Source organism: Stigmatopora nigra, unplaced genomic scaffold (genome assembly GCF_051989575.1).
Source record: "Stigmatopora nigra isolate UIUO_SnigA unplaced genomic scaffold, RoL_Snig_1.1 HiC_scaffold_25, whole genome shotgun sequence".
Classification (NCBI taxonomy): domain Eukaryota; kingdom Metazoa; phylum Chordata; class Actinopteri; order Syngnathiformes; family Syngnathidae; genus Stigmatopora; species Stigmatopora nigra.
This window is the reverse complement of record NW_027551604.1, coordinates 407,034-433,468: the sequence shown is the minus strand read 5'-3', so window position 1 is coordinate 433,468 and position 26,435 is coordinate 407,034. Positions and strand designations below refer to the sequence as shown.

At 41.7% G+C, this 26,435-nt stretch overlaps 1 protein-coding gene and 1 long non-coding RNA gene across 2 annotated transcripts in view; one reads left to right on the top strand and one right to left on the bottom strand.

Moving 5' to 3' along the window:
- The window catches only part of LOC144192119 (uncharacterized), a 36,482-nt gene extending 10,526 nt beyond the window's left edge, over nucleotides 1–25,956 (bottom strand). Inside the window, exon 1 of the long non-coding RNA XR_013325049.1 lies at nucleotides 25,630–25,956. This is a non-coding gene — a long non-coding RNA (uncharacterized LOC144192119). The remainder of the gene's footprint in view (nucleotides 1–25,629) is intronic.
- Nucleotides 15,018–23,626, top strand: ciartb (circadian associated repressor of transcription b). The gene is made up of 6 exons (XM_077711304.1): nucleotides 15,018–15,211; nucleotides 17,241–17,558; nucleotides 18,077–18,152; nucleotides 18,592–18,670; nucleotides 21,488–21,593; nucleotides 22,487–23,626. Exons 2-6 carry the CDS (start codon nucleotides 17,289–17,291, stop codon nucleotides 22,847–22,849), a joined length of 894 nt encoding a protein of 297 aa, XP_077567430.1. The 5' UTR covers nucleotides 15,018–15,211; nucleotides 17,241–17,288; the 3' UTR covers nucleotides 22,850–23,626.
- Nucleotides 25,957–26,435: the final 479 nt, after the last annotated feature.

Below are 26,435 nucleotides of genomic sequence, written 5' to 3'. Positions count from 1 at the left end.
CCCAAAGCCCGAAATCAGCAGTTTCCTGACGCCCTTTTAATGTCAGCCATGGGAGGCATTTCCAGTATCAGTGATTACTCAGAGGAGAGAAATAAGAGGAGGGAGGGAGGGAGGAAGGGAGGAAAGGAGGGAAGGGAGATTGTGCACGGGGGGAGAGAGATTCTTTGCATTTCCCCGGGGGGCTTCATCTGACATTCACTGATGGCAAAATCCATTTAAAGTGGGTTTGCTTGCTGCCATGGATTGGACGTTGCGACAGTTTCTACCGAAGGGACGAATCAACGAACGAATCATCGAATGAATCAAAGAACGAATCAAAGAACGAATCAACGAACGAATCAACGAACGAATCAACGAACGAATCCACAAATGAATCCACAAACGAATCCACGAACAAATCCAAAAACGAATCCACAAACGAATCCACAAATGAATCCACAAACGAATCCACAAACGAATCCACAAACGAATGAACGAACGCTACTTTTTAACCATCTATTTTTGTCATTTCAACAAACTTTTAGAATTATTTGAACATTGTTACGCTGTTGCTAATCAATGAATACGCATGCACAAGAGTCTAATGAAAAAAATAATAGCTCGCTGCTTAGCAAAGAGCCATATGCACCCATGAAAAGAGCCAGCGGTTCTCGACCCCAGACCTAAAGCCTCGCTGTCCATCAAACGTGTGGCGAGCCGAGGCGGTTCGCTCCGTGACGTCCGGCGAGTCAATGTGTTTTCCTTCCTTGGTACGGAGCTTTCCATAATTGCAGCAATGTGAGCTTTCCACTTTATAGGATTCTCACCGAATCCACATTTGACCCGAGAACATCATAAAACGCAGATGATATTTATGTTCATTTGATTTATTTACCGGGTGACGTAAGACGTCTTAAACGTCTGGGACAGCTTTCACACGAGGATAAAATTAAGCCAAGAATAGCATAGCCTCTAGATGGGACAGGAAAAAACACATTTTGAAAATGTTAGCTACCAATCTAATAAGCATAGCATAGCTTATGGAGGGCAGAAAACACATTTTGAAAATGTTAGCTACTATCCTAACTAGCCTAGCATAGACTAGCATAGCCTAGTGTTTAGAAGGCAGGAAAAAACACATTTTGAAAATGTTAGCTATTAATCTAACTAGCATAGTATAGATTAGCATAGCCTTGCGTATAGAAGGCAGGAAACAGACATTTTGAAAATGTTAGAAAAGTGCGACGTACGTTCCAAATGACGGAGCGCCACAAATCAATCAATGGGTTAGTTCCCGCCCCTAACAATATGTATTTATGCGGCCACAAATGTCGGATCATTTGGCGGTGATCTAATCACGGGAAATTTGATTTCCCCGCGGTGCTACGCTAACTTGTTTTGGCCTGGGGTGCAAATGGGAGGCGGTACGGCCAGTGAGCGCGCTAAACTGGGGCTAGCGCTCCCTGGTGAGTGGCACGCCGTTATTTTGGGCCGCCATTGGCCGCCATTGATTAGCTGGGATAGGTTCCAGCACCCTCCGTAACCGTTGTGAGGATGGATGAACTGTCTGCTAATTTTTTGGCTTATTTCAACAAAATGAAGAATATGTACTGTTCTTTTCATGTTAAAAAATTGAAATAAATTCACAATAGTAGTAGTAGTAGTTTATAATAATTAAAAAGAAAAATGAGAACATGCCTGTAATTTTTCAAAATTTAAATATTGTTTTTAATTAGAAAAAAGTTTTTTTTGGGGCCATTAAGTGGCTCAAAAAGAAGATTTTTGGCTGTTTTTGGTCCAAAACAAGTCAATATTTCCGTCCCTCTTATTTCAAATGGATTAAAATTTGATTGTGGTCAAGAGCAATTAAGAAAAACAATAATAATGCACTATGATCCTACTATATCATCCCACCATTTAAGATTGAAATAAATCCCTTGTGGGCTGACATAGCATCAAGATAATGATGACTTTTTTTTGCTAATGTTTTTCCAAAGTCATTAGCCAAAATGAATTAGCGCCATTTTGGAGACAGACAGCCTTCATTTCCAACACCCAATAAATCAATATGAATAACCTATTTGTATGATAGATAACTATCAACACCCCACCCCAAAAAATGATGTTAACAACCTTAGATAACTATCAAAATCATTATCGATTTGCTTAATCGTCCACGTTTCCGTCCACGAGTCACGTCACCCCATCGGAGGGAAACCACAAAATGCCGCCGCCGTGGCAAAGATGATTTTGACAAGCCCAGTTTAGAGGGTGACGTGGCAAAACCAGTGGGCGGGCGGGCGGGCGTTTGGACCAACTCATACTCTATTTTCAATGCCAGCCTTTCAACTTCAACTCTTTTTGGACTCCGAGAGGGAGACGGGGAGGGACGGCAGGGACGGGACGCCCATTAACCCCAACTTTTATAGCTTTTGAAGCAACGGTGACCAACGGCGAGCGACTCACACTCGCCAGCCAGCCATTGAAAGAGACAAAGGTCAATTAGCGCCTTTCAAAGCGGCTAATGCATTTTCTCTGGCTTTTGTCCACGCGAGTCAATCAATGTGTTCGGAAAAACTGTGCTACCTCGAAATAAGAGCTTAATGCGTTCCCAGACTGAGCTCCCATGTCGATTTTCTCGTAACGCAAACAAACGTTTCCCATAGAAATGAACCTAAAAACTAATTCATTCATTCCAACACGCTGAAAAAGGATTTGGATTGGAAAAACATTTTTATTTATTCTAATTTGCCATTTATTAACAAAGTAAAATATAGCTAGTGGTTTAATATGACTAAAAATGTGTTTAATAGTTCTAAAATTAGACAGATTTCACAGAGGGGAGAGGGGAGGACTTTTTGGCATGGCAACGCGCTCATAACATCAACAAATTTAAATGACCTTGGATTACGATGCAGACACACTCGAAAATAACTTTAATCTAACCTTACACCACGGGTGTCAAAGTGGTGGCCCGGGGGCCAAATCTGGGCCGCCGCATCATTTTGTGCGGCCCGAGAAAGTCAATCGTGAGTGACTGACTGTCTGTTTTAGGATCAAATTCAAATGAAGAGTATAGATTAGTATATTACATTTCCTGATTTTCCCCCTTTTTAAATCACTAATTGTCATTTTTAATCCATGTTCTGTGTTTTTTAGGTCAAAAATCGATTAGTAAAATCTAAAAATATATTTAAAAAAAGCTAAAATAAACATTGTTTTGTTTGATTTGGTTCAGATTTTTTTTCTGTCTAATACGGCTCAACTTTTGAACCCAGATGGACCTCACATTTCCACCAGCTCATTTCAGTCTTATCTCTCCAATTTTCAACGGTATCAAAATGAGCGTCAGCTTTCAGGAATCCCGACCAAATTCTCGCGCCAACGATTTCCATAGAAACGGCACGAAGAAAGCGCATTTCCAAGTCACGCCATGTCAACCACTGGCAATTAGGGCAGACATTTTCAACCACGCCAGTCGGGTTTTTTTTTCTTCTTTCCCCCCGCCGCAATTTCACACCCTTTAAAGAGCTCCTTGTTCCATTAAAGTTTGAAAAAAATCATCAATGGCTCCACTTAAAAGGCACAATGGCTGCTTTTCAACCAACACTACAGAAAAGGCAAAAAGTGGCTTTTTTAAAGGTAGAAAAGACACACCAAAAAATGTATAGTGGCAAGTCATTGACCTACTTACTGCCCCCCCCCCCCCCCCCCCGGTCTGTCTACTCCGCCATCTGCAACGCAGTGAACCGGGTGACCTCATGAAAAGCAGACCTGTAAATTAGCCAGCTAGCATTTGGTTGAAACTGGTTCTGCCGGGGATGGCTCGTGAGCACCGTTGGCGGCACCTGAGCGTTACGAGTACATTTGGAAATGTGCCAAAGACAACCCTTTGATCGGATTTACAAAAACACACAATGCTATTTCAATCGTTAGGTCAGGTGTGTCAAAGTGGCGGCACGGGGGCCAAATCTGGCCCGCCGCATCATTTTGTGCGGTCCGAGAAAGTCAATCATGAGTGTCAAATTTCAGTTTTAGGATCAAATTCAAATGTTAGATATAGATGTATATTATATTTACAGATTTTCCCCCTTTTAAATCAATCATCGTCATTTTTAATCCATTTTTTATGTTTTTTTTAAAAAAAGTAATATAATAAGCATTTTATCTGTTAATCTTTTCTCTTTTTAAAAATAATTGATTATATGAGCCACATTGTCTTGCATTAATTCGTATTTGTCACCTTGAAGTTTGTTCAATTTATGCGCATATAAGCCGATCCCTCAATTCAATAATTTTTTAGTGACAAATATGGCGTATATTCAAGAAAATACAGTATTTGACGACAAAAATCCTCATTTATACTAATGCAAGTGATTGTATCTTTAATTTTACCCTATTTAGGCTTTTTCCTTAATGATTTATTAATGATATATTTCGATGGAAACACAGTTATTCACTCTAATAGCCAGAATTCTCTCGATTAACATAAAAAAAATGCAAAAAATGAGCACGATCTTTGTCGTCTTTGCTCAAGATAAGAAAACATTTGAAGAATGCGCTCTTTGAGGTCGATGTCTCGCAAATATTGATTTCCCGGGTGAACAGACGCCGGTCGGGATGCTAGAAAATCGGGTCCAATCCCGCGTCTTTAAAACTGAAAGAAAATACAACAGCGTGTCTTTGAGTGGCCATCTTGGCTTAGGCTGTTTTCTAAAGAGAATGACCAACCATTAAGCTGCTGGTGGCCTTCCATGGCAACTTAATGGGACACTGGGGGGAGCTGGAACTTCAATTAGGCCACGCCTTTAGAGATTTGGGCTCAAAGTCCAAATAAATCTAACCCCCCATCCACTCATCTTCAGGTTTGCTAGCAGATTTGCTTGCGCTTGACCTAGTTAAGTTGGGGGGGGGGGGGGGGCGTAGAAACCCTACGTACGGCAAATGGGATTTGGGTGAGGCGTTGGATTTGAACCCACACCAGGGTTCGCCACCGACCGTCAGGAAGCCAATGATTGGACACGGGCGCATTGATAAGCAGGTTTTTGATAATCCCGGTGACGATAAGAGAGGCAAATCCGGCGCATTCCAGAAAAGCATCGATAAAATCGGGGCGCAATCGAACCATGTCTCGGATATACCAATTGAATTTGGGTACTTTATATAAAATTTGCAATCAAATATGCCTTTTCCAAGGTATTAAACTATGTGTTTGTTTATTTAAGTTCAACAGCATGAATGGAAGTCAACGACTAAAGAAGAAAATAAGAATAAAATACAGGAAAACATTAAAAACTAAAAAAGTTTACCGTGGAAAAAAAAGTTAAAATTGGGACCTGAATATCATCTTTTTTTTCTTTTTCCCAAATTATAAACTAACACCTAAAAGAATAATAATTATACTCGTGCTTGTCTTGCGAGGAAATAAAAAACAACAACAAGAGTCACTATTATTATTTTTTGCAATAAAATACTCAAAGAATCATCCAGATTTAAAGTAAAAAAGTCGATTTGCATGAATACTTTGGCTCATTATACACACTTAACTTTTTTGAAGAGCTATGAATGTTTGCCTAATAACGAAAATACTAATAAAAATACTACCAACCCAGTCCCTCTCCACTTGACATTGAATGAGAGTTAAACAGTGCAATGTTTCTTTTTTTAAAAAATGGCAGTCATTTTTTGCAGCGGACAGACCCGACAGCTGCTTTTTACGACTTTTAAACGCACGGTCCAAGAACACACGCTAAATATTTGCGGGCCGTGCTAACGCACGCACCCGCGTCAAACATGACGACACGCACACACACACACACACGAGGAGGAGGAGGAGGCGGTGTACCGAGATAAAAATAGAAATAAAGATCACTGTCGGGAATTAGCAAAGGAAGTGTTATACCACAAAACCTGAGTGAGGGAGCGTTAAGTCGGATTACTGTAGTATCTACCCAGTAAAGGGGGAGGGATTAGAGGCCTGTGTGCGTATGGGGGGGGGTGTATTTGGGGGAGGGGCCTGTCATCTGGACGCCAGAATAAGCAGGGGAATTTGAGCAGGGTAATCAATCTGCGGCAGCAACAGGAAGTCACAAGCCAGTTCGGCTCAAGCCGCCTACAAATTGGACGTACTACTACTACTACAGGAACCGCCCCCCTGCCCCCACTAAGCCCCGCCCACACTCACCCTATATAACCCCCAGGAACTGGGCCTTTACATTATTGGCAAAGGACAGAATTAGTGGCGAGTCAGCGGATCGATTCAATCAGGCCATCTGAGCCAGAACTTAACTTACTCTTTTGCGGATCCGACGCCAAAAAATCCGAATTCGATTCCTTAGAAATATATTAATGCTATCCAAGGTTAAGGTTTATTTGCCAAAACATTTTGGAGCACAAAAGAAGGTTGCTGAACATGTTTTTATTCATTTTCTGAAGCGCTTATGCTCACAAGGGTTCCCGGGGGGTGCCGTAGCTTCTCTTGGTGGCCGCCAATCGCAGGTCGGAGATGGAGGACAACCAAAAATAGTTAGGGTTAGGACATTTTTAGGTTTTCAATTAGCTTTAGCTTAACATGCATGTTTTGGGGATGTAGGAGGAATGCGGAGCACCCGGAGAAAACCTACGCAAGTCCAGGGCCACCTGGAATCGAACCCAGAACCCCAAAACCTACAGGTTGACCTTTATCTCATCTTTTGTTAAATCCGTGCAAAGCGTAAAAACAATAATAGCCCATAAATGTTCTATTTTTCAAGATGTTGACTTATTTAAATGATTGAAATAAATGATTTACTTTGGAAAATTTAGAGTTTTTCTTTTTCACAAGAACTGCAGACGAGGCGTGTCCTTAAATTTAGCCAACGTGTGGGAACAACAAAAAAATGACTAATTTAAGAAACAATGAGTACACATGATGAAAAAAAATAATGGGAGTGTCTACCAACAAAACTCATTCCTGCTTAAATTTAGAACAGTGGATGTATGAAAATTATTATTGCCATGGACTAAAAATAGTGACAAAGTCCTCAAGCAACAAATACCAGAATTATAGCCACTTAAGAGGGGAAATTTTGATTGAAAAAAAATCAGCTTAAAATGGCAATTTCACGTCCATGATGACCAAAATGTGCCAAATTTTATTTCTTATTTCCCAATTTCTGAGGTTAAGGTGTTTTTTTTTCGCCAAAATGAGAACACGCGTTGGATCTGAGAGGAAGCCCCGCCCCTTTTTTATGTATTTAATGTCTTTTTTTTTTTTTTAAAAAGGCGGAATGATACGCATGGCAAACAAGACAAAAAAGTGTCTGAAAGGCAGCCTTCATATGTTACGCAAGCGCTTGACTGGAGCAGCGTCACACCAAAAAAAAAAACATAAATACCACTCGGAGGCTGCCATTGGCTGGTTCCCGTTTGGAGGCGTGGCTTTAGTCACGTGTTAACAAACACACAAAACACACACACACACTTATAAAAAAAAAATCGACTCAAATGATTCCTTTTTTTCTTCCTGGAAATGTTCGGACTGAGTTCACATCGTAAAATGTAGGCGGGGCTAAGCAGGTGAACAGAGGTGATTGGCTCGAGGATTTACATGATTGACAAAATTGATAAATGTAAAAGAAAAAAAGGGAAGACAACCAATGTGACCTTGTGAAAGAGTCATAATTTAGAGTCATGTTGAATTATGCAACTTGCTTGAAAGAACCACCTGGCAATCTTCATTTATTATTCATTTTAGCCCCCGTTCACCCTCAAAAAGGTTGCCGGGGGTGCTAGAGCCTACCACAGCTAACTATGGACACCCTAGCCAATCTCAGGGCACAACAAGACGGACAAATCAATCGTAGCTAGTGACAGAATAGCCTCAATTTAGCATTAGCCTAGCGTAAATGTTTTGGGGATGTGTGAGGAAAGCGGAATACCTGGAGAAAACCCACACAAGCCCTGGGAAGAACATGCAAACTCCACGCAATGACAATGAGGACCGATCTGGGATCGAACCCACGCGCCCAGAACTGCGAGCCCGACACTTTAACCCTTAATCGCTTTTAATCGATTTCAAAAGGAAACCAAATGTTTCATTATATACTAAAGTAGAAAATAGAAAATATTTTTATATATTTTTAGATTTTGCAAGATGATTTTTGAACTAAAAACACTGAAAAAAATGGATGAAAAATTGCAATTATTGACTTAAAAGAGGGAAAATGAGGAAATGTAATATACATCTCTACTCTTCATTTTAATTTGATCCGAAAACAGAAAGTCGGCACTCATGATTGACTTTCCTGGGCCACATTTGGCCCCCGGGCCGCCACTTTGACACCAGTTATGTAACCACTTTGGGGATTTCGACTCCATTGTATTCTTGCCACCAATAATAATAAAAGGGAACACATTGCAGAACAATTGGGTGGAAGAAGAAAAAAGACTAATACTACTACTACTACTACTACTACTACAAACTGGATGGAAATGAATCCAATCAAATGCCAAACTGTCTACTCCACAGTTGGTCACCTCTGTTCTCCTCACGTAGGAGGCCGGATTGGACGCCTGGCTGGCCGGGCGTCCCGTCACTTTCCGAGGAGAGCTGACACTCACGTTGCCACGCCCACTCGCTGATCCCATTAAAGCGTCGCCGCCGAGCGAGCTCGTGAGCAGAGGGAGCGTGGGTAGTTTTTATTTATTTATTTTTTTGCCAGGGACGCACGTTTGGACAGTTGCCATCTCACGCTTTCCATTTTAGGCTTTTATCTCCACTAAATATTCGTACGCTAAAAGATTTTTTGTGTTTTTAGTTCAAAAACCATTGTGTAAAATCTAAAAATATATTTTAAAAAAGCTCAAATAAACATTGTTTTAGATCTATAAAAAACTGAATATTCAGGCCCTTTTAATCCACTTCTTTTAATCCATTTATATAAAAAAATCTAAATATTTGATCTAAAATGGCCCCCACATGAAATCAAGTTGACGTTAAAGCAGCCCACAAATTAACCCGAGTCTGCCACCCTTGCTCTAGGCATCCACGTCAAATCTAATTTATGCGCGTATAAGCCGTACCCCTGATTGAGTCATCATTTTTTGTAATGACAAACACAGCCATTGTTTTGGATGTAAAATAGTCGAGCGGTTGTCCTACGAAGGGTCAAAGCAACCCGTGACATCTCCCCTTACATAAGCCCCCACATAAATATTTCTACATGGGCCACTTGATCCAACTGTTGGCCCGTCTGAGGTCACAGCGAGTCCACTTTTCTTTGAATAGGATAGAACCCCCCCACCTCCCACCCACCAAAAAAAAGCTTACTAAAACGACATCGCCATCGGACATTGAATTGTTCAACGTGCTCGGCGTCTCTCTGCATCGTGCTCGCTTGTCCTCTTCTTCTTCCTCCTCCTCCTCCTCCTCCTGCTGGCGTTCCAGCCCTTCCTTCCCCTTACATAACCCAGTTAAAATATACCCGAGTCACATGTAACGATCAGCCCCGCGGCGGCGGCGGCGGAGAGATACGTATCGCTGGCTTGTTGGCTTGTTGGCTCTGGCCGGCCGGAAACGACTCCTCTTTTGTCAAGCGTCCCGGCGGAAAACGTTTGGGACTTTTCCTTCTACGCTGAGGCACGCGTGACCGGAGACAGAATGAACGGACGCTGGCTAACACGTAGCGTAGCGTAGCATATGCCCACGTTGAGAAAGTATGGTCCTAAAAAGTGATCACCTGGTGTGCGCCTGACTTTTTCTACAAGCTACCTCATTGGCTACGGCACAGTTGTTCTCTCGAGGAAGTGCGTCCCATCAACGGCGGTTGGCGTCTAATCCAATTTTACACACAAAAGTGCTCTAAATCAACTTTTCCTCTTTCTTTGTACTTTTGTCTTATGGATTTTGATGGAAGATGGAAATTAGCCTTTGGCTATAATCTGTCATAATCACAAGTACATGCATTGTCACTTAAATAAATCAAACTCAAACTAAAGCACAGGTGTCAAAGTGGCGGCTTGGGGGCCAAATCTGGCCCGTCACATCATTTTGTGCGGCCCGGGAAAGTCAACCATGAGTGACTGACTGTCTGTTTTAGGATCAAATTCAAATAATAAATATAAATGTATACTTAATTTACTGATTTTACCCCTTTTATATCAATAATTGTCATTTTTTAATCCACTTCTGTTTTTAGTTAAAAAATCCTTTTGTTAAAATCGAAAAATATATTTAAAAAAATGCTAAAATAAACATTGTTTTAGATCTATAAAAATGAAATATTCTGGGCTTTTAATCCAGTTCTTTTAATCCATAATTGTAACTTTTTAATCAATTTTTTCTGTGCTTTTAGTTGAAAGATCATTTTGTAAAATCTAAAAAATAGAATTTTAAAAAGCTCAAATAAACATTGTTTTAGATCTACAAAAACTGAATATTCAGAGCTTTTAATCCAGTTCATTTCATCCATTTATAACAAAAAAAAAATCGAAATATTCTATCTAAAATGCTCCGGCCCATTGAGTTGACGTTTAAGCGGCTCGCCAACCAACCCGAGTCTGCTTTACATCATTGATGACAAAAGCCAGTCATGTGACCCGAAGTGTACGGCCATAGTTCATCGCTCAATCTGAACGGTCAAGCTGTTACATAAACGGCGCTCTCCCAGATTTGACAAGTAGCGTGGACTGGAACTGGGACTCGAATCTGCTCTTAAACGGCCCCCGGGTGACATTTGAGGACATGTGGTGAGCGCGTCCTCAAGCTAGTCGGAGATAGACGGACATGTTGGGGACAGCTGACGCTAACAACACGGCGTTCAACCTTGCCAACGGCACCCAAACACCGCTACACATGCTCCCGTATCAGTTTACTGGCAGGTAGCAGCACCTTCTGACAATGTGTGTGTGTGTCTATGTGAAAGGGGCGGGGTCAAGTCAGGTCAGGTTCAGGTCGGGTCAAAAGCGCATGCTAGCTTTAGTAAACAAAAGAAGGCGGCTAGCGCTTCTTCCCTCAGACTATGTTTGCACATTTATTTGGAGTGGCCCTCCCTGACAAAATGGCCACCGGGCATAAAAGACTTCAAAAGATGCGATGCGGCGGATGTTTGACGACTAAAAATGGGCCGAGGGGGGGGGGGGGTCCGCCTTGACCTGTCATTCACAAAATAAAGCTGAGGTCAAAATTAGCTTAGCCCGGAAATGACAAAATGGGGAAAGAAGAATGTATTATTAAGTTGAAAGAATGACTGGAGATTGTTTTAAATGGTCGACACGATGATGCCAATCTGTCAAATTGTTATAAAAGTATGTCATTTAGCTCAAAACTATTAATAAATGAGTCCTTCTGACTCCAAATCATTGCATTTCAAATCATCTAATTATGAAAATATATGAAAAAAAGCTTCAAAATTCTCCCCTTTAAATCATGAATTGTCATTTTTTTATCATTTTTTCGGTTTTTAGTTCAAAAATCATTTTATAAAATCTAAAAATATATCAAAAAAAGCTCAAACATTGTTTTAGATCTATAAAAAATTGAATATTCAGGGTTTCTAATCCAGTTCTTTTAATCCATATGGCTCAGGAGCCACATGTGGCTCTTTTGACGGGTGGTAACCTGTGAACTAAAATATGAAAATCGCAGATGAGAGGCAAGACACTACATCTAAAGATCCTATAATAAAAAAAAAAAAAAAAAACGTTCTATATGCATACTCATTGATTAGCAACAACCTTACAACATTGTCCCAAAAAAATCAAGAACTTTTGTGCTTTAAAAGTAGTGAAATGACTAAAAAATGTCTCTCAAGGAAAATAGGAATTGTTTATGACCGCAAAACCCCGAATATTTTCCGTTGTTTATTCCCTAACAAGAAAAAAAAAGCGACATATGTTAACTCGCTCCAACATAGCGTAAAACTGACAAAACATAAGACGTTACCTGAACACAAAACGTTCTTTTTGTTTCATTTGAGCCAGATGGCCAACATATGCACGCGTTATACAAGTGGTAAATTATAGAAGACCACTTGAACGTGAGAGAGACATTTTTTTTTTTTTTTTGCCTGGCAGCGTTTCCAACATGTGCGCCGCCAACTCCTCTTTTGATCCAAAATAAATGTCTTGTTTCCCGTGCTTTGAGGGGAAGCCTAACTTTGCCGCCACTACGAAGCGAGAGGGGTGGAAGTGAGAGGTCGCTCGGAAGCTCGGCGCCTCACCGCAAAGTCCGGGGTCAAACCGGGATCTCCAAAACGCCGCCGACTACCTTTAAAAACGAGTGGCGTTTGTCGCCCATTAGCGTTTTGACTGTATTTTGACATAATGATCATATCATATGATTTACTGCCTAAAAAGTTGGTCATTTGCCTGTAAAACAACACTAAAACCTCACAAAACTGCATTAAAACCAAGAAGCAAGCTCAGAAAGTATTGGACAAAAAAACAAAAAACAAACCACCACCACTGTCAGATATTTAAAAAAAAAAACTGCAATACAGTAAAATATGCAAATGCCACCTGAGTCTACAAAATCTTCCCTCCTCCAAAAAATGCTAAATTAGCCTCTATATCTTGAAGTCAATAGCAATTAGCATATGTGAACATTTGAACCTCATCAGCCAATCATTTTCAAGCCTGGCTGTTAGATCAACAAAATTTCCATAACAATTCTGTCAAAAAACAGTGATGCTGTCATATGTATTTCAATTTAAATTAGCCCTCGGCTACAAGCTTACATATTTGGATATGCAGTAATCCCTCGATTATCGAGGTTAATGTAGAGCTGACATGTCTGCGATAAATGAAAAAACAGTGAAGTAGGGTCACCCCTATTTAAAAAATAATACTAAAAATGTACATAGGGTCACCCTTATTCAAAAACACATTTGATACTTCAACACTGAGTTCTAGGAGCAAGCGTGTTTAGGGGAGTGGCTTCCGCTAGTGAGTTTAAGCGTGGATTTTCACATTTTTACGAAAAAATAAATTTCCCCCAGAAAAAAAATCTATAATGTGGGGAAACCTTGATATTCGAGGGATTACTGTTAATGTTCATTACCATGTGTCGTCCTTTATTAAACAAATCAAACATAAACATCATCAATCTAGCCATAAAATCCTCCATAGTGCGGAACCAGACCGGACCAAACACGCCACAGTCCAATTCCAAACGATCATTTAACAATAAAACATTGCCAGTGCGTCAGCAAGAAACGTGCTGCCTGCCGTGTTCCCGCTTCATTGAAATTTGGCCACGCGGCAATATCTATCCGCCGTTCCAACACGCTCGCCGTTCCGTAACGTAACGTGCTGGTCACGTCTGAATTGCTCGACTGGCAAACGCCGTTTCAAACAGTCCAATAAACACCCTAAAAAAATGCTGTCAAAAAACAATAATAGCGGACGGAGATCATTCCGCATTGACGCGCACAGATATAGCAGCCATTTTCACAGGCGGCTAAAGAGGTGGCGGCCAAAGGGGAGAAACATTCTTCCACTGACTGGCTGACGCCAAACATGGGAAGCCAGAGCGGAGCGCACGAGGCCGGCCGGCGTTATCTCAGACGCACGTGACGCCGTTTGCAAAGAGAGAGAGAGAGAGAGAGAAAAAAAGAGAGAGAGAGAGAGAGAGAGAGAGAGAGAGAGAGAGAGAGAGAGAGAGAGAGAGAGAGAGAAAGCTGTAGTGAGTCACTCGTGCCTCCGGGGGCTCGTCTGGCCCAGAGGAGGGGGCTTCTTGTACGGGAAGCACCCCCCCCCCCTCAAGCCTCATACACTTGCCGCATGTGTAAACAGCTCATAAAAAAGTGGAGGAAAGTTGAGCGCAAACATCCAATTCACGGGAAATCTAATGTTTTTCATTTTGGTGATACGTTCCTAAAGTCATACCGTTAAGATATAACGGTGCCAGTTAGCGGGCCGCTAACGTCAACTTGAGGGAACGTGGGCCGGACGGACCATTTTAGATGGAATATTTAGATATTTTTTTAATAAATCGATTAAATGAAGTGGATTAAAAATCCCTGAATATTCAGTGTTTTAAATATATTTTTAGATTTCACAAAATGATTTTTTTAACTTTACTGGGCCACACAAAATGTGGCAGTGGGCCAGATTTGGCCCCCAGGCCGCCACTTTGACACAGGTGGATTAAATGAGCTGGATTAAAGGGCGTGAATATTCAGTTTTTTATGGATCTAAAACAATGTTTATTTCAGCTTTTTTTTTTAAAAACATTTTTAGATTTTACAAAGTAAATTTTGAACTAAAAACTGAAAAAAATGGTTAAAAAAAGACTATTATTAATTAAAAAGGGGCAAAATCAGGAAATGTAATATCCATCTATACTCTTCATTTGAATTGGATCCTAAAACAGAAAGTCGGCACTCATCATTGACTTTCCCGGACCGCACAAAATGACGCAGCGGACCACATTTGGCCCCCGGGCCACTACTTTGCCACCGGTCCGTTAGCGTGCATTTTGTTTGGTATAGATTCGAACCTGCTTTCAACATTTTGCTGATTTCTCATTTTGAGACGGCCAGCCTGGCCTTTTTATCAAGTCAAGTATTTTGAACCAATCAAAGGACACAAAAAGTTTTAGCATTCGAGTCTGATTCTGGCGACTTTTCTAAATTTGAAAACATTGTCTTATTCACTTTACCCAATCCGACATCTACGTTACTTTTTAGCCACTCGCTACCAACGACATTATAATAAACAGACTGAAACGCTGAGTTTGCATTAAAAGTCGCGCACAGAGCCAAAAATCCTACCGATGACATAACGAGAAAGAACACCGCTTCTGGAATGCCCCCCTCCCCTCCCCAAAAGCAAAAAACAAAAAAAAACAGGTTGACTTTTGGCCCAACTGAAACGAAAGCGATCCGCGTGTTCACGTGTTTGCCTCATTTACGTCTCATTTGCATATAGCGATCGCTCCAGCCTATCACGTGCCTTGTGCGAGAGCCCGGGCCTCTCATTGGCCGCTTCGGCCCTCCTCTGGCGCGAATGGGCGGGCGGGTCGACGGTGGGCCCGCCCCCTCAGACACGTTGTCTCTGGAGAAGCAACACGGGCTAGTCGTCGGGTCGCGAGACCTCCGCATTGGCTGCGAGCACGTAGCACACGTCGGCTCCGCTACCTTCCGCTACGTTCCGCTACCTTCCTTCGGCTGGACTCAAAAGAACAGGATCTTTTATATTTCTTCCCACTGAACAAAAGAACAGGATTGGTCCACTCCACAGTAGCTAAAAGGTAGGTTTCCCCTTTTAAAATTAACACAAAAAAGGGTCTTTACACTCCCCCCGTCCGGTTAAGGAGAATGGTTGACTCCAGAGGAATTTGTTGCATAAACGAGAAATGCGGTTCCGTTAAAAGGATCCGAAACAAAAAGACTCTTTTGAGGTGATTTGAATACAATGGTTTAAATTTCCGTTTAGACTCACGGCAGCGAGCGACGCCTTGGTAAATTTACGAGAGCCATTGATGAGGAAGTCCATTGTGTCTGAACATCTGCCGAGAGACGCAATTTTACCTTTTTTGGTTGACGTCGGTTAATGGGAAAATGCCACATTTGACTCTTTTTTTCCCTTCCCTATTCAACGCTTGAAATATAGATTTCGGATCGGTCTTGAAATTGCGGACATCTCGTAAAAAGAGCCCCACCTAGACAGGTAAAGGGAGAATAATTCAATCTTGTTTTCAGTTTGTATCTAAACTATTGTGTTTGGGACATTTTGGAATATCAGGTTTGAAGTTAAATATTTGCTTCTTATTAGTCTTATTTCATGAATCAAAGGGAGGTAAAATAAAGTTGTCTTTCCCCAGTTTGGTTCTTCTAAAATTGACATCACAGCTATGTATAGTATTATTGGATTAAGCCGCGGTGGACACTTGACACGAGTTTTTTGTCCTCTGCATGTTCCGTTATCAACTCATTGTTAGCAATGGATGTCCAATCCATTTGAACGGGGAGGGCGGACGGCAAATGATTCGTTCGTAACTTTACAACACCGGTAAAAAACTCTTATTTAATTTAAAAAAGGAAGGAGAAATACAGTCCCACAGTTAGACGTCTAAAATTGTCCATGAAAGTCCAAATTTTCCAGTTCTAGCGTGTTGGAAATGCCGATTTATCTGATTTTATTGTATTTTTTTGGGGCTCACATGCCTGTCACAGCTGCTCATCCTGTTGCGCAGCAACCTGGCCACTGCCCAGACATTTTCCGAGCTCCTATTTGTTTTTCGCTTTGACGACTCTTCTTGTTTCGTGTGTGTGTGTGTGTGAGTGTGTGAGTGTGTGTGTGTGGTAGGCTGGCACAATGTGTAGTAGACATTGGCTCCACCTGCCACTTGTAAGATAAGATCAGATTGGGAGGGGGGGGGGGGGGGGGGCAAATTTGCAGGTCGTGATGAACGCTGAATGAATAAAAGTGATATTGTCGGACAGCCTGGCTCCCTATCAGTCTTTTCGACGCCGGGTGGGAGAGTTCAGTTCATCCGTCTGAGGGGCCGGTCGCCATGGCGGCAGAAAACGTGCCCCCGCCCTCACGCCCGAGCCCCCTTTGAAATAACAAGCCATGTTTATGAATGAGTGCAGAACAAGCAAGCAGCTGGGAAGCCTGGCCCCGCCCACCGACCGGCGCTTAACGCTTCAGAACGCTCCCGTTTGTCCGTTTGCGGCGTGGGCTAGTCGCCATGACGATCATTTCCAATATTTGTGGGACAATTCTACGTTCCGATTTGATTCGTAGATTTTACGAAATGATTTTTGAACTAAAAACATAAAAAATGACAATGGTTGATTGAAAAGGAGGAAAATCAGAAAATGTAATATACATTATCTATCATTTGAATTTCATCTTAAAACAGAAAGTCGGCACTCATGATTAACTTTCCCGGGCCGCACAAAATGATGCGGTGGGCCACATTTGGCCCTGGGGCCGCCACTTTGACACCTCTGCTCTACACAATCTGTCAGGCCGCCTTATTGTAAGATTTTCACCCCTTAATAGACCCAAGACGTGAATACATAATGACCAAATATGACGGAGGTGCCCAACTGGGTTGCCAGTCTGTTCCCGAAAACCAGTGTGTTTTGCACACCTCCCACTTCTCCCACACCTGAACCAAATGATCAGGATGGTGATTAAGCTTCGTGACAGCTTGCTGATGAGTTGATCATTTGATTGAGGTGTGTCACAAAGTGGGAGGTGTGCAAAACACACGGCTTTGGGACCTTATTCGGTTCAGAATCTGCTTTCTGACGTCGATTCCGTTTCAGGTCAGTGATGGTCAGTGGCAGCTAAAGAAAAAAAAGCGGCAGGCCAGGATGTCTGCTACGGATTCGGACAACTCCATCGACTGGCTGGCCAGCGACACCGACGACAGCAACAGCGAACACGAGTCGGAGAGGAGCCGCAAGCCGTCGGGCGAAGCGTCCGCCAGGGCACCGCGCTCCGAGCCATGGAACCGGGACGCCGCGGACCCCCCGCGCGACAAGATGAAGCGACGCCGTAGTTTCACCGAGGAAGAGGACGGAGGAGGAGGAGGACGCCTGCTTTCCAGTCCCTCCGACAAGGGACGCCTTTTTACCCGCAAGGTGAGTTTCCGCGTTCGAATCCCGTCGGAAAAAGCCGAGGATCGTTTTTACGAGCGTCTGGTTCGATGACAGTGACGGTAAAGCCCCGCCCCGTCTGACTGGTGTCGGCGGCATGAGTCATGGTTTTGCTATAAATCTTAAAATGCGGGCAGAGACGTCAAAGCTGAGTCACGCAAACGCTTAAGAGTCAAGTAACCCTTTGAATGCCGCAAAGCAGAACATTAAAATGGTCATGTGACAGGACTGAGTAGCAAAAAAAGTTAGCGTTGTGCTACGTAGAAATTAAAAATAATGTTTAAAATGCGTTCTAAGCCAGCCTGGAGAAATAATCAGTGGCCGCCGCAAAACATCTGTTCAAACGTAAACCAAAGACGAGCTCAGACCGACACAATACTGGACTTTTTAGGGCTTTAAAACTACAAAATGTTGTCGTTTTTCAAGAAAGTAATAGTAAAATGCAAAGGGCTCATAAGAGACAGGACAGAATCAATATTTATGAACTCATTTCTCCATTTCAGTGCATGGAGCTGCAATGCTACATCCAGCCGCTGTCGTCCATCTTGAACGGCCTTCGTTCGGGAAGATACCGAGAACGTAAGTCTCATTGTGTTAACTACCGCACATACGCCCGTTTACATTTTCAATAAAAAGTCATCCATAAAAGGGACAAAACAGGTTAAAAAATGGCCTATCGTCAAGTGGGGGGGAAAAAACAACAACAACAACACATTAGAAGCTCGTTGTTTTTTCTGCTAGCTAACAACGTTCCAAACCATCCAACTCTGTAAATGAGATGAAAAGATAGCGTCTGATTGGCTCCCCTCTGCGATATTTCATCTTTTTCAGACAGCTTGTTCACTTTATGATCCACAAACCTCACGAGGGAATTTGAAGGGAGGGCTCTTGTTTTGAAATCACATCAACATAGCAGTAACATACACAGCCAACCCACATAGAGACGTTTTACAAGAGTCATCTGCAAATAAAGTCTCCTCCTCATGACAACATTGCTTACAACATTTTCCTTGTCCAGGACTCAGCACTTTCCAAGAGAGCGTGGCCATGGACAGAATTCAAAGGATCCTGGGGGTTCTACACAAGCCTTACTTGGGGTAAGTTAGCCTGCACTAACACAGGGGTGTCAGACTCGGGTTGGTTCACTTTGGGCCGCTTTAACGTCAACTCCATTTCATGTGGGACAGACCATTTTGGATAGAATATTTGGAATGGCGTTCATTTATGCCGCCATTGCAGAATCTTAGAGTGTGGACAAAGACAATTGTTGGCCTTTGAGTTCAAAGCGCAATTTTTCTATTGTTTGGCCACCTATTCAGTTTCATGCCAGACATTGGAACCCGAGTAGGACGGGGTAACCGTAGGACCTAATGGCTTCCTTTGGGAAACGGCCATGGCGGCAAAAAAAAAACAAAAAAACAATAGAAAGCAATTAAACCAAACAACAACCAAAAATAAATGCTAGAAGCAAAATGTCTTCAAATGTTTGATCATCATACAATCAAAGAAAGGTCATAAATGCCGTAAAAATGGACAAATTGTCTTCTCGGTTAGACCAAGGGTGTCAGACTCGGGTTGGTTTGCGGGGGTGCTTTAACGTCAACTCGGTGGGACGGAGCATTTTAGATAGAATATGTAGATTTTTTTTAATAAATGGATTAAAATCCCTGAATATTCATTTTTATATCAATATAAAACAATTTTTATCTTTTATACATATGCTTTTAGATTTTACAATATGTTTTTTGACCTAGAAAACACCCAAAAATTGATTAAAAATGACAATTATTGATTTAAAAGGGCGTAAATCAGGAAATTTAAAATCCATCATTTGAATTTGATCCTAAAACAGAAAGTCGCCACTCATGATTGACTTTCTCGGGCCACACAAAATGATGCGGCGGGCCAGACTTGGCCCACGGGCCACCACTTTGACACCTTATGGGTTAGACATAATATTTCCAGAAAAAAAAGACGAAGAAAGACCGAAAGCAAATAAACAAAAGATGAAAAGAGCGCAATCCATAGCGAGTCGAACGTCATTAAAATGCTTGACCTATTTTTCATACACACAAAGAAAGGTAATAAATGCCATTCAACGGAATAATTTATCTTTTACGATCCGGACATAATAATTCCAAGAAAAATGCCTGTAGACAAACAGTAAGGCGCAAAATTGAAACGGAGTAATTCTTTTCCTCTCTATCGCAATCAGGCTATTTTTCCACTAAAGCACAAACGCGGGATGCTAGCTAGCCCTTATATAATCATTTTTTAAAAGAATAACTTGATGATTACTGGGTACGGGAAAAAAAAAGTCTAATAGGGTACTCGGAAGAAGCAAAAAAAAAAAAAAAAAGGCGCCATTACTCCGAAGATGAATGAAAAGAGGCTTGATTAGCATACGGCGCTACGCTAAAGCGGCTACGCGCTAATGGGCGCCCCGAGCCGCCCGCCAGCTGCCGCCGTCATCGGGGAGACAAAGAGTGGGCGTGGCCACTTCCCAGTAGACCGTCTGGGAGGCGGATCCAAGAACCCTTTAACCCCCCCCCACACGCCAGCTGGCACACAATGGCGGACGGGAGGGATCAAAGAGACTTTTTTGTTACCTTTTTTTTATGTTAAAGATAATCTTTCACATGAATTTATTAAACACGGCATGAAAGGAGTAAGGCAAGAAGGTTGTAGTGGCTAATCCCCGCTCGCCCGCCCGCCATCTGCTTTGGGTGGAGCCCCGCCCCCCGAGGAGAAATGCGTCACGGCGACCGGTTTGTTTTCACGGCGCCGCCGCTTTAAATTTAGAGGCCAGTGGCGGCGGCGGAAGGCTCGTCGTACACGAGGCCGCCAGCCAGTGCCAAACATGTGAGAAATGTGCAGAGGAGAATTTTTTCCTTTTTTCTTTCTTTTTTTTTTCTTTTTGAAGCGCGTCATTGTTCGCTCACGTTTCCTCTCTGCGTTGAAAGTAGAGATAAGATTTCTCTGCCGAGCTTGGCAACATTTCAAGCTGATTATGCACCAATACCTTGACATACAAGTGTCCCAATGTACGAGGAATTTGAGATAAGAGCACATTTTTGATAGTTTGCCCAGGAAAGTCAATGAGGAATCTGTTTTAGGGTGAAATTCAAATGAAAAGTAGAGATGTAGATTACATTTCCTGATTTTCCCCCTTTTGAACAATAATTGTCATTTTTAATAATTTTTTCCGTGTTTTTAGTTCAAAAATCATTTTGTAAAATCTAAAAATATATTTTAAAAAGCTCAAATAAACATTATTTAGATCTATAAAAATCGGAATATTCAGGGTTTTTAATCCAGTTTTTTTAATCCATTTATTTAAAAAAATCTAAATATTCAATCTAAAATAGTCTGTGCCACCGAGTTGACGTTAAAGCACCCCCGCGAACGAACCCGAGTCTGACCCTCCTGGTTTAGAAGTTTAGAAGACTTTTTGGTTGATTTTTTTTAAAGTTTAGAACAAAAAGACAATTGTTGCACTATTTTAAAAAAATCCTCTTTTGAAAAATGGGTGTTTAACAAATAAAAGATGGAGTTTACTCGCTTACAGAAAGTGAAGAAATGCAATCGCTAACATCTATTAGCATCCAACAGCCGTTTCTGTCCATCACAAAAAAATTCAACTCTCTACGTTATATGGTTTGGACAAACATAGCGAGAGAATCTTAACATACACACACACACACACCCATATATAACGCTTTAAAACGATTATAGTTAATTATTTTCTGTATTATTCAATTGTAAGTGTTTTTTCAGAGGGTGGGAACTAATTCATGTGTAGTTATTTTAAAAGGAAAAGGTTGATTTGAGATACGAGTAAATTGAGTTAAGCTCATATCTCAAGGTATTTTTATTTTTTTGTTGCCCTAACCGTTTTTTTCTCTCTATTTTAGGGAGAACTACATTAGCATCATTCTGAAAATGGAGGAAATGTTGAAAAGTTGGTTCCCCAACGTGAAAGCGCAAGAAGTGCATCTTCATCTTACCAAGAAACTCAAGGCAAGTATTTGTTTACTCTGAAAAACAACAATTATTTGGCCCGCCAAATACGGCCATGACTCAATGAGACGGTTGAGGGAGGACCGGCAGCTCATTTTACCGACATTCGCTAAGCGTTAAGTTGTCTCGAGTTCCGAGGAAACAATGAACACGGAGGAGGAGAAAAGGTAATTTTCAAGGTGTGCCCCTGAGGGAATAAAAAATAAAAAAAGCTTGGAACATTTTGTCACATTGAAGTGCCAAGAAGCCAGGGAACACACCCTTCGTGTTTTGACCTCGCCGCCACATTTAATGTCAACGCTTGCCAACTGCGTCGTCGGCCAAATCGTCTTTAAGCCATTTTAAACGCTCTTGAAATGTTTTTAGAACAATACAGGTCAAAAATCATATTTTGTAGTAGGAAAAGAGAATTTTTAGATTAGGTGATCCTAGTGGCTATTACCAGCGAGGCGTACAAAAAGTAAAGCCTTTTTTTAAGCTTTCCCCCAAATAAATCCTTCAAAATAAAATCTTGCAAAAAGACAAACAGCAAATGAACTTTTCCTCGCGTTTTGTTTTTAGCTAACACGTATCGGCTCTGCATAAAAAAACAAACTGAGGAAGTGAGCTTTCCTCCCTAACTTTTCTAAAAGGAATTCCTTCAAAGTAAAATCTTGCAAAACCCCAAACAGCAAATCAACTTTTCCTCACGTTTTGATTTTACCTAAAACACGTCTACGCTACATGAAAAACAACTCAGGAAGCAAGCACGCTAATTAACCCCTTCAAAATAATGGAAAAATTTGAGTTGCAAAACTTATTTTGAAATTGCATTTGCCATCAAGGTAGCTTTACCACTATGTTATTGTTTGAAACGATTCTAAAACTCTCTTGTCGTTTCCATTTGCCAACAGCCTTCCCCCCCAACGACGGCAACGCCGATCCCGGCCTCCCCGAGCGCCGCCACGGCCGCCAAACCCCTACGAGTCACCGACTTGACGCCCCCCGGATCTTACTCGGCCAACAACCTGAAATGGCTCCACACGTCGCCCATCTGCTCGCCCAAAGCGGCGGCGCCGCCCCTCAGAGACCTAACGCAGGACAGCGCCGTGTCGTCCAGCACGGACGGCCCCGCCCACCGAGACTCTGCGACCGAGGCCCCGCCCCCGCCGGCCAAAATCAACGCGCCGTGTCTGGAGCGGCTCCTCAAATCCACGGAAAGCATTATTTGCCGTAAAGGGACGTCGGGGACGACGCCAGACGACGGCTGGTCCTAGTCCAAATTTGCCGCCATCGCCGCCATGTTTAGCTCGCTTTGCCCATTCCAGCCTTCGGGGGCAGACCCGAGCCTTCAAATAAATTCAAAAAAAGGGACGCGGCGGGTTTATTTCCGAGAGTGGAAGACAAACACGCGGTCGGTGGTCTTTGCGTGGGAATGTGCCCTCTCTGATCTGACGTGCTACGGTTCCCCTTTTTATTCAATTTTTTTTTTTTGGTGAGGGGGCGGAGTCATTTGCACTCGAGAACAAGTTGACTCTTAAACCGGAAAGCCGACGGTTCCGTCGGGGTGAACGAAGGAAGTCAACAAGTGCTGAAACGTGACCGTTATTTTCTCCGCTAAACCACGACGCCGCTCTGTTAAATTGATTTGATTTTTTTATTTTTATTTTATTTGATTTTTTCAGACTGTTACCCGTTTCCATGCGTTGAAAAATCAGTCCTTTTTCTTTTGGGTACAACTGTTCTACCTCAGGGGGGCGCCACATCAAATTGGACGGGCTGGCGTCGTGGCTAACACTCACTGGGGGCGCCGGAGCAGTTCTGATTGTCGGCTCGGGGTGTTTCCCTCTGGGGAAAAGCCTAAAATGATTGGCTCGTTGGCAACAGAGTCCTTTCTACGGCGCAGTAGAACAATTGTTATGTTTTGCCACACAGAACTGGGAATGACGTCAGACCAGCAACGCGGGGGCGGAGCTTGTCGCTTTACTCTGAAAAGTGGCCTTTATAGTGTGAAATTTTATACTTTTAAAATAAATGTGTGTATTTTTGTTCAATGGAGACTGACTGTGGCTGATTTTTTTGCACAAAAAAAGACTATCACATTTCAATAGGTTTTAAAATGTCACCTACAATCAACAAAATTAATATCAATTGTCTCAATGTCTTTATATGACTTTACAAGCAACCAAACACCAGTGAAATTCAATACTGCCCCCTATAGGCGAGGGGGTTTTAACACAAGTCAAAGTGGTTTGACTTGACAAGACGGGAAAAGGTACAAAAACACGTTTAGTAGCCAATGAGTTCATCGGGTGTGGTAAAAATAGATTTTTGAAATAAATTATTAAGAGCCCCGCACCTAAACACGGCCCAATTTCATTCAAAGTCATTAGCCAAAATGACAGTAGCCAGCGGCGGCCGATGAATAATGGACGCCACCTTTCGGGAGCTCATTTCCACACGCCGACGATCGTGTACGATCCATCGAGTGTGCCTAACGATGGGATGGATGAAGCCAGGAGCCATCATACGTGATGGATATTGATCCCAAAATAGTTTAAATTTTAAAAAGTGGTAGAGGGATCCAAAGTTTCAAATTCTCTATATATTTATATAACTTCATGGAAACATGAAATTCCAGTCAACTGTTTGAGAGGTGTTATGTATTGATAGGATAAAAAAAAATCACGCTAGTATAATTAAACAATATTCTCTTCTGTAGTACCGTTAACATCCACTAGATGTCACCGTTGTAAACGACATCAATGAGGCCTCCTGTTCTCTAACTCAAATTGAAAAAAACTCAACACAACACAAACAATAGCCTCTGCAGCCTATATAAACAATTCTATTAATCCAGAGTGAAATAATACCATCACACACACAAAATATAGAGTTTAAGACATGCTCGTTCAACCAAATCCTTCGAAAATATCGCTTAAGGTCAATTGACCAACGTTAGAAACATATCCTGCCCACTAGCCAGCATAGTATAGCACACCACAATCTTCCACCAAGCCTCTGGAATCCCCTCCCTCGAGCAATCCCCAAAAGCCAATGGGGGCAAACCCCCACAAAAGGACCCCCGGCCGGCGTGCCAGCTGCGAGGCCGCCAGTGACGCGCGCGTCGCATCCCGGAAGGCCCGCGCCGACAAAGTGGCCGTGTCGAGTATCATCCCGGCGCGGCGGCTTAAATATTGACAGTCCTGAGCTTAGCCATAGACAAATTCCGTGAGAGCATGCACACCGGCGGGCGGGTGGGCTTGGGACAAATGCTTTCCCTTATCTCACTTCATGCCAGGAAATGCATTGACATGAGCTGGCATGACAAGAAGTACACGGGCATGACAGCATGCACTTTGTTAACAAGGCCTTGAGTTTGCGATCTGATGCTGTCGGGGATTTACGACGGGAATTTGGTTTTAAAAGGCACTGAGTGTCACTACATGAGAGGTTCCTAATATTATGTCCCTTTTTGAGCAATCAAAGTTTTCAAATGATGACACAAATCGAACTATTTACGACAATGGACGTCCAATTGATTTTGTAATAAAGCGGTAATACATTTCTGTCAATGGGAGTCATTTCATTTTGCCTATCATTTAAAGTGACTATTTTGCATAATAATAATTTTAAAAACGTACCCATACATAAATCTGGTGTTCGCATACACACATTTATATAAATACACAATAATTAATCATTTTTGTGTTCTGAATAACAACTTACCTTTACACAAGCAAAGTAGTATACACACATTTATATACATATACTATTATTATTTTTTTGTCTTTTGAATATTATGACAATGAACCAAATGTTAAGAAACACACAATTAATTTGAATTAAACACTGACATAAACTGGTTCTGGTCACCAATAACACTTAGCTGATTGTTGTTTTTAAATGTCCTTTTTCATCATAACCTGCTATTGACTACGATATATATACAATATGTCCAATTCATGTGACCATTTATGCTAATGTTTCAGTGCATTAACAGCGCTAGCCTTAGCAGTCAAAATGCTAACCAAGTTTAGGACGAAAAAAGACGTACCTTTGTTGTTATAATCCCCATTTTAAGTCCAGGTAACGTTTCCAGTTGTCCAGTAGACAAGTAACGTGGAGATTTAAAGGATTTTCCATCGGATAGTCGAAAACAAATAAGTCCAGTAAGCCGAGTCGAGTATCTTCTGCTAATTTGACGGTCGCAATTACTTTTCAATACTTAAAGCGTTCAACGTACAGTGCTAAAATTAAAATTGATTCTAGCAGGTGACGCTAACAGGTCACTTTTAGCTTTTCTCATCAAAATAAACATCGTATTTTGCCAGAAATCTCACTAAGTTGAATAGAGTAATTGTATATGGGTGTTTAGGTCTGTCGACATCATTAACACACGTGTCCCCTACTTCCTGGTTGGGCTTTTTTTTTTTTTACTTTTGGTCACATGACGAAATTGGTTCACTTCCGTGTCAACTTGGATTGGGCGTTTATCAACGTCAAATACAGTGGAACAGTGAAATTAATAAATACGACCCCCGTGTCATGTAGTCCCATATCAAAATGCATTTTTTTACATTCCAAAAAAGAAATGCAATTACAACCTAAAAATCAAACGTTGTTTACAATTGTGGAAAATCAATTCAATGATATATTTAGCCGTCATTTCCATTTCTTTAGCTTTTGGATTGCACGACCATCAATTATGATTGTTTAAAAATTTCTGGAAAAAATATTATATATATTTTTTACGAATTGCAATTATGCAGTAATCATTTGTTACATGACCCCGTTTAATTACTGTAAACATTTATACAATCTTTCATTAATCTATTTTCCGGACCGCTTATCCTCACAAGG